Source organism: Zootermopsis nevadensis, unplaced genomic scaffold, assembly GCF_977971745.1.
Source record: "Zootermopsis nevadensis isolate Lab colony 2312 unplaced genomic scaffold, Znev_1.0 Znev_ptg000061l, whole genome shotgun sequence".
NCBI classification, from domain to species: domain Eukaryota; kingdom Metazoa; phylum Arthropoda; class Insecta; order Blattodea; family Termopsidae; genus Zootermopsis; species Zootermopsis nevadensis.
The window spans coordinates 6,771,446-6,780,862 of record NW_028259192.1 but is presented as its reverse complement, the minus strand read 5'-3'; the positions used below and the strand labels follow the sequence as shown (position 1 = coordinate 6,780,862).

Sequence of the window (9,417 nt, the reverse complement as noted above, 5' to 3'; positions counted from 1 at the left end):
GAGGGAAATTGTTTTTGATTATATTAAAAACACAGTACATACCTGCAATTCTTTATCCACATAATAATGCAGACTGGCATACTGAGACACCTTGTCTTCATTAACTCCAATACGAGGTATTTGAAACGGTCTGTTCCCTTTGCAAGCCTGATTAGCTGAAATTAGGAAATGCAAATTTGTATATAACTCTCAGATAACTTTTCTGGTGCTCTAGGAAGATATTTTCTGCTATAGAAAACTGCAGGAGACATTTATATTGAAGCAGTTGATTTACTTATGGCATTCATTTTAGGTTAAGTTTACCTTAGGTCCTTGTATTGCCCTTCCCATTCTGCAATAATAGACATCAGTGAACTAATTCAAAAGTACTGGTTTGTACACAAACCCTTTCCCACCTTAGATTACACAACTAGCTAGATTATACAGATAGCTAATCTGTATTTTAACCCCTCTGCTCATGTGTTAGTCCTTCTGTGCTTGAACCTTGGACACCAAGTTTACTTATACTTGCACATGCCTTTCTTTGTAATGTACAGTATAACTTCAGTTAGAAAGTGAAGCTAGTTTAATCAATCTTTATTTTATCTAAAACATCAATAATGAAACTATAGGACAATAGTTGGTTCAGTATTGTGGCCGGTGGCGGGCTTTGGTGTTGTTGGTGTTGAACCTGCAGGTTCTGCTACCAGGAAGTTAGTTATAGTACAATAATTAACCTAATTTATGTTTAACTTAAAGAGTTGAGCAGTTGAACTGGAGGAAAAGGCAGAAAATGCTTGCTTTAATTGTAGTTCAATACATTTTTATTTGTTTTCAGCATTTCATATTTGTAACTATTACTTTGTCTCTAAAAAGTAGGTGCTGCAGGAACCCAGCCTATAATTTCCTCTTCTCCCATACCTTTTCACCATTTCACAGAATTTCTATTTTCATCAATCCACTAACAGCTGATGGCAAATTTTGGGCCCTATTAATAATTATGATATGATTATAGTTTTTTTTTGAATATAAAGTAGATCTAATGTATATATATCATTTGAGACAAAGATTATTCAGTAAGATTATATCTTACCCTTAAGGCAAAGATTCTCAAAGTAGTCAACTCCTGGAGCATCAACAAACTGAATGTATTGTCCGGTAGTGCGTCGGTCTGAATCACTGAGATGACATTGTAGTGTGACATAGTTGTATTCCAGTGAACGGCATGTGAAGCGGTGCTGGAAAATTAATATATTTAATTTGTAAACATATATCATTCCTTTATACATAAAATATGCTTAACAATTTTGCTATTTGTAGGATGTTTTCCAGAAATTAAAGAATTTGTTAAGTTGTAATGTGTTGTTTAAAAAATTTCTTAACAATTTTTGAATCTTAGATCAAAGGCAACATTATTATTATGAAGTCAGTATAACACTCTTCTGCTCCTACAAATATTCTGTTAATGTCATATTTAGTCTCTGTGCTTAATCACCCAACAAAAATTGTTAAGTGGTGTACCATACTCTACTGGTGCACAGACAGTTATATGAGTGAATTCCAGGGATATCAGAAATTTGTATTTCTTAAATTGTAAATGTGTTACATATTATTATTATTATTATTATCATCATCATCATCGTTGTTGTTATTTTGTTTTGGAGCAGAACTTATTATTTATTACAGATTTTGTCTATGTTAAATATATTGGACATAACCATTAAATTTTTCATCTTGCCTTGTTTATAATTGTTGGTTTGTAAATAATATTTCAATACAATTTGTAGGTATGTTATATTTTTATCATGCCTTTCCCAGATGTCCAGCTCCGGCTCTATTGGTTAATTAATTATCACCGTCAAATCAAATGATACGTACATATTCCATGCAACTGCCATGTTGTTGCTTTACATTCTTTGAAAAATATAACATTTTAGGACCCTATATAAAGTGGCACAAGTGTTTTTCCAACCCCACAAGTCTGTATGTCTGGCATGTTGTTACCAAATGTTCCAAAGTGAAAATTACAATGTTACAGATGCCTCCAATGGCATAATGTTTATGCCAAATTTTATAGAAAATCTGTTGAAAGCTGGGACACAGATCTTCTAAGCTTACATTTTTGCTAAAGTAACAAACGTTGTTAAAAAATCCTTCTGATATTGATAAATCAGTTAATTCTGAAGTAACATTATAAAAGCCCTTGAATTATTTTATGAGCATGGTATCTTAATTTATGCTTGCTGCAGTGCCATTTAGTATCTTATATCTTCCATTTGCTGTCTAAAAATTAAAAATTAAAATATCAGATTTTGCCAGTTTTTTATATGGGTGGTGAACCTTGGTTTTTCACATCAAGGGAGGAACACAGATTGAGTGTATTTGGGAACAGGGCGCTGAGGGGAATATTTGGACTAGGAAAGCATGAAATGACAGATTGAAGAAAGCTGCATAATGAGGAGCTTCAAAATTCACACTCTTCACCAAATACAATTAGGATGATAAAAATACAGTGGGCATGATGGGTAAGCCATGTAGCATGCATGAACATGATGAGAAATGCATCACATTTCAGTCTAAAGGGAAAATACCACAAGGTGTAGATGGGATGGCAACATTAAAATGGGTCCTAAGAAGTGTGGCTCAGGATAGGATCTGTTGGCAGAATCTTATGATCATTGTAATGAACCTTTGGGATCCATAAATGGTTAGAATTTCTTGACTGTTTGAGTGAATATTAGTTTAAGAAGGACTCTGTTCCATAGAGTTAATTAGGTTTTTCTGTATATCTGTTTTCTCCAACTGAATGCCAAAAATTTGTTGACAAATTGGAATAACAATAAGACACATGTTGATTACATTTTGTTATGTTGCATCCTAAATATATTGTATATTTTTTTTATTCTTAAGACAAACATTTTATTTCAGTGAGTACTAGGCTAGTTTATGACAGCCATACTTATTCCGGTATGTGTGTGTGTATGTATATATGTGGCTACTTTCAGGGGCATGACATTTAGATTGAGCTTAGTGACACATGGTTCTAAACTGTTTTTGTGTTATCAGCAGAAAATAATGATTCCCACTCCTAGAAATAGGCCTGTATGAATTTTGTAAAGCAGCAGTGAGGCTTCTATTAGCTTGGCCTTTTGACAGTAACTTCTAAGAACACTGATAATTTGGTTCAGAGTTATCAGGGAAGAAAGATACACATACACACACAAACATATTCTGTGTATTCTTTGCAATTCTCATACCTCATTTAAACATGCAGCTAGGCATGCTTCTTTGGTAGATGTGTAAATAAGAGCATTGTCTAAACCTCGAATCATTTTATTGGGAACTCGTTCAAAAGCCCAAGGCCTGAGGCAAACATTATCTGCAACAAGAACATATATGTGAGACAAACCATAGACTGAAACAGTCATGTAAGATGAAATACCCATGTACAGATGGACACAGTGGACATAAAAAACTTTTTGATCATCTCTTCTCCTTATTAATTGATCAGCAAAACTGTTTTACCAACTCCTTCCCTTACCACATAGTACCCAAAGCCTTTTTATTACCTCTTTCCTAATCACATGGCAGCCAAGAATCTTTCATTACCTCTTCCCAACCATGTGGTTGCTGGAACTTATTTTTCACCTCTTCTCCCACTTTGACAACTTCTTTATCAATGGTTCCCCTATTCACTTCTACCTGCCAACACCTTCTATCACTCCCCAACTTCCTCATTATTCCTGTGTTTTATGTCTGGGGGAGGGGGGTCACCTTTTTCCTAAGCCACGTGCAAAAGCTCTTTCCTTGAAAATGGCTGTCTTCTGGGTTGTAGCGCCATGTTTCCCTCAACCATGTTTTTGCTTGCTCCCAGTTAGTTAGTGCCTCATGCCTGTATTCTACCAATAATCACTTCCTTCATATCCCACGTGCTACCTACTGCCTGCTCTATATAAAGCTACCTGTGGCCACCAGTGCACATTCACCCTAAAGATGGCAATTGCAGTGTTCAGTAAAATGGTATAAAATGGTATAAATTAGTTAATCTTTTTATTTCTTTTGGCTAGATTCTTACCCGATCTGATCTGCATCTTGACCATATAATAGAGGTTGACTGATCTTTGTGGTACAGCTGTTGGGTTGTTAGCCGAAGTTTCATTCTGTAGCTGACACAATGTTTCTTGTACTGGAGTCAGTGGATTCACCACAAAACTGCAATGGAGAGTTGATAGATGACCTAAAGCTAACACCACATATCAAGCTTTCTGCATTAACTTGGAAGGAACACTAAATACTCATACAATAATTATAAACTATGGAATTTCAAGCCGATAATTTATACGTTATGTCAGCATTAGTGAAGGAAGACATTGATCAATCACATGTAACCAAAACATGGCTTACTGAGCTGTAACATAATGGAGCACTTACCCTAAGATTCTTGATTGTATCCATTGCTCTTGCAACAAAATTGCATGATATGAAAATTTAAAATAATTTCTGTATTTATCTATTTATAGAATATATTGCAAGCTGTTGTTGTCAAATAAGTACTTTTATCTACTACGATCTACTTTATCTATTACTATGACAGGTGAAGTCTGCCAGTCAGCATTGATAATTAAATTTATTTAATTCTATTTAAATAATAAGATATATTTCAGTTGTAATGAATTTGTTCCCTAATATTCATTTAATTACTATGAAATTATGCATGTTAATTTTTATTTTTTAAATACTTCCACTACAAATGTATTTAGTATTTGAGTAATTGTTTATGATAATGAATTTTTCTCAGGCTACCAGCCATGTCCGATGGTTCAATGGAGAAAACAGCAGCGTACAAAACCAACATTCAGGGTACAGTGAGGACAAGGACGAAGACGGTTCTCGAAACGTTGGCGTTTTCTGCATTGACCCACCTTACATGGCTGATAGCCCAAGAATAATTCATCATACTTAGCTTCAGATCATACAATTGTTTATGATGCTTGAGTAATGCAATTAAAGTATTAATTTTAAATGTATGATTTGAGGTTTCAACAGCGGTGAGTATGAAGATTTCTGTCATCTGGGTTGTTGCGCTGTGTAGTCTGGTAGATGTCAACCAACGTTTCAGAGAACATACTGCCTCCATCATCAGGGCGATGAGTATGAAGATTTCTGTCTTCTGGGTTGTTACGCTGTGTAGTCTGGGCGATGTTAACCAACGTATCTGAGGTAATACTGCCTCCATCATCAGGGTGATGAGTATGAAGATTTCTGTCTTCTGGGTTGTTGCGCTGTGTAGTCTGGTAGATGTTAGCCAACGTTTCAGAGGTCATACTGCCTCCGTCATCAGAGTATGAAGATTTCTGTCTTCTGGGTTGTTGCGCTGTGTAGTCTGGTCGATGTTAGCCAATGTTTCAGAGGTCATACTGCCTCCATTATCAGAGCTATGAGTATGAAGATTTCTGTCTTCTGGGTTGTTGCGCTGTGTAGTATGGTCGATGTTTACCAACGTTTCGGAGGTCATACTGCCTCCATCATCAGGGCGATGAGTTTGAAGATTTCTGTCTTCTGGGTTGTTGCGCTGTGTAGTATGGTCGATGTTTACCAACGTTTCGGAAGTCATACTGCCTCCATCATCAGGGCGATGAGTATGAAGATTTCTGTCTTCTGGGTTGTTGGGCTGTGTAGTATGGTCGATGTTTACCAACGATGGAGGCAGTATGACCTCTGAAACGTTGGTAAACATCTACTAGACTACACAGCGCAACAACCCAGAAGACAGAAATCTTCATACTCATGTTAAAGTTTGCATATTTAAACTGAACATGAAATATGAGGTCAAAGAATACTTCTGATGTGTTTAATGTGTAAAATTATGTCATAGCACGGAGCCACTTGAATTTTAACTTCTGTTACCTGAAGGCAGCAGCCTGGCAATCTGGTTCCTCACGACACCATCCTTGACATTCATACAGGGAAAGGTTTTTTACTGTGTAGTATGTGCTCCCTCTGTAGTCAAGTTCAGTCAACTTCTCAAATGCCACTCGACCTGTGAACATAACAGTTGAACACTATAAATGTGTTCATAGATTTGGGGTACATCAGTTTGTTATAATTTTATTGCGTTATACTGTGAATATTATCAGTATTATTTTTATATTATTATTAGTCTTTATTTTCTAATTTATACATTGGCTTTAGGCGTACTTCTATTCACAATTTTTGCAGGAATACTGTGCATCTGTATTATTTAACTTATAAGATAAATATTTAATATTGCATGTATTCAACAATAGTATTTTTATATGAGATCTGAGGTTTTCGTGCCAGTGAAGATGTCAGTATTTGACTTCTAGGTTTGTTTCTCTGAAAAATTGGTATCTTACCTACAAGTCCACACTTTATAACAACTCTAAATTTCAACATTGACAGCTCTTTTATGACAGGTGTAAATTTATTCATTTGTAATTCTGTAAAACCGCCACGGTGGTCTAGCTGTTAGAACGCTGGCCTTGTAATCCTGGGGTCCGGGGTTCGATTCCCGTCGGTGCCCGAATTTATAACTTGTGTTGGGCAAGGCCGTGGTCTAGGCAACACGGAGTTTTCCTCCGGGGGCTTCCCCGGTTTCTCCGTGGCATCCCAACAATTACTCCATTCACACACAGAAGAAGGCAATGGCAAACCACTTCTGGATCATCTGCCAAGAACGTATATGAACAGGTCCCAGTCCGAGAAAAGGATGGAAGGATTCTGTACAAAATATGTCGCCAACCTCCTGTAGACGGCGTAATAAAGAAGAAGAAGAATTCTGTAAAATGGTCTGTCTGCTAAAGTATCTGAATCGTTCCTTCAACCTTAGTTACATATTATTATTACAACTGCCGTAATAATTTTTATTAATGATTGTGACTGTAAACATTTTTTTAGTCTGGCACTGATTCTGTGCAAAATTGGTATTTTGAAAATTGTTTTTCTTAATAGTGGTGAAACTAATGGCATATGCTTTGTGCACAAAACTAGTGAGTATTAATTTTGATCATAAATTGTGTAATAATCTTATTTCCACATATTTTTTACAGCCCACATCCTCAAAAATCTGCGTCACATTCCAATCTTTGTCTCCTCCTACATTTCTTCCCTTCAGCTGTTCCTGCCATTACGAAATTAACTAATCCTGGGTGCCTTTCCTTATTAAGTATTTAAAAACAAAATTAATTACTCACACACTCACTCACTTTATGGTGCAGGAAATTCTTTGAAAAGTCGATTGTATACGCGGCTTTATGGAGCCCGAAGGTTCATCACAGTGTTCACAATAGCCCGCCACCGGACTCTACTTTCAGCCAACTGCATCCAGTTCGCTTCCTATCGCATCGATTCCTATCTCCCTAAGGTCAATTTTAACGTTATCCTCCCACCTACGCCTAGGTCTTCCCAGCGGCCTCCTTCCTTAGGCCTCGTAACCAACACCTTCTAAACACCCATCCTCTTTCCCATGCGTTCCGCATGTCCTGCCCACCTCATCTTCGATTTAATTACCCTGACATTATGAGGTGAGGAGTACAGGCCGTGAAGCTCATCAACATGCAGTTATCTCCATGATCCGTCTCCCTCCCTTTTAGGTCCATCCTCCTCAACACTCTGTTCTCAAAGACCCTCAGTATATGTTCTTCCCTCAAAGTGAGAGACCAAGTTTCGCACCCATACAGCACAACTGACAAAATAGCACTTCGGTGTATTTAATCTTTAGTATTTTTATATGAGACGGGAGTACAAAATATTTTGAACTGAATGATAGCAAGCATTCCCTGAATTTAATCCGCTCTTGATTTTGTCATAAATGTCATCCTGACTTGTTGGTGTCGTCCCCAAGTACTTGAATTTTGTCACATTTTCGAACGATTCGTCAGCTGTCCGTATATTCTGGTTCTGTCCTGAATTCTGACGCCGAGACGTGATCATGTCCTTTGTCTTTTCTGCATTTATTTCTAGACCAACGTCCGTCATAGCCCTTAGGAATGTTTCTGTGTTCGCTTTTATAGGATCTGTATTATGGTCCAACAGATTAATATCATCAGCACAGACCGAAATCTGATGTGTCCCATTCAATTCCAAAACGCCTTGATTTTCTTGGGACTTTCCTGGTGGCATATTCTAAGGCGAAATTAAGCATCTCCCTGTTTCAGACGATTCTGAATATGAAATGTGTCAAGACAAATGTTTCCCTAAGCGAATTTTTCTAGAGCTTTCACTTAAACATGTTTTAATTAACCTAACTAACTTCTTAAGTACACCAAATTCAAGCAAAATATCGTAAAGAGCTTCTCTTTTAATTGAGTTATAGGCTTTCTTGAAGTCTATAAATAGTTTATCGACTGTCCCATTGTACTCCCACTTTTTATATAGTTTCTGGCAAATGTAAAAAATTTGATCAGCTGTAGGTCTATTACGATGGAACCCACACTAATTATCCCCAGTAATTTCATTGGCATACGGAGTCAGCCTCGCCAGAAGAACGTTGGATAAAATTTTGTAGCCAGATGATATGAGGCAGATTCCTTAATAATTGTCTTATCACCCTTCTTACGAATTGGTACAATAATACCACAACAGCGGCACAAAATTTATTACATTAACGATAAATTAGAATTTTAAGGTTGGTCCCTCGCCATCATTTATGCTGACAGTGCTGTAGGTTGGGACACTATATTTCTCTTGTGGCCATTTTATAATATGTTGAATTGTTTTTTCCTTTTGTGCATTCTTTGCGCGATGTGAAAGAAATTAATGCATACAGGGTTGGTCATATCTGTCCGCATAATTCAGTTTAACAACAGCTGGGCTGATTTGGATTTTTGTCATTGGGACCACCCAAAAATCATACTATTAAATTTCCTACAGTTGGTATTGTTCCAGAAATTTTACTTTGTTTGCTGGATGTTTAGTTTGTAGGCAAATTAACGAATGAGTATAATGTGTATGATTTATTTCTTGTGGAATGATTAAGTACAGTGAGATGTAAAATAATAGGATGAACTAGTAGACCCAATTTCATATTTTCAATGGCGGCGGAGCTAATCGTGAGACCCTGCGCGAGTAAAATTGATTAGTGAGGGTCCTTAAGAATAAATACGTAAGTCATTTTAGGTAATTTCAACTGTTATAATTTTATCGATTTAAAACTACCTCTAATCTGGTTTATGAAATTCTTGCTTTTTCAGCTGTAAATCCTAACGCGGATAATTAGTGCCATATTTCTTTCGCCAACAACATTTTATGGAAGGTTTTTAAGAAATTGTGTTTATTCTCTCCACAGGCTTTTATCGAAATCTTTCTCAGTTTCTTCTTCATTGTTGTCGATCTCAGAAAACTCACACACACGTAGAACGCAAACTACGGCAACAGTATAAAGAGAAAATGCAATTCGTATACATAAAAGTGCAGGTG

General features: G+C 36.6%; 1 protein-coding gene across 1 annotated transcript in view; it reads right to left on the bottom strand.

Annotated features, from left to right (window-relative positions):
• The window catches only part of tyn (trynity), a 71,410-nt gene that overhangs the window by 11,505 nt on the left and 50,488 nt on the right, over positions 1–9,417 (bottom strand). The window contains exons 3-7 of the mRNA XM_022066859.2: positions 5,887–6,019; positions 4,055–4,191; positions 3,237–3,358; positions 1,073–1,217; positions 43–155 (exon numbers count right to left, since the gene is read on the bottom strand). Coding sequence (XP_021922551.1) covers positions 43–155; positions 1,073–1,217; positions 3,237–3,358; positions 4,055–4,191; positions 5,887–6,019 — 650 coding nt within the window. The remainder of the gene's footprint in view (positions 1–42; positions 156–1,072; positions 1,218–3,236; positions 3,359–4,054; positions 4,192–5,886; positions 6,020–9,417) is intronic.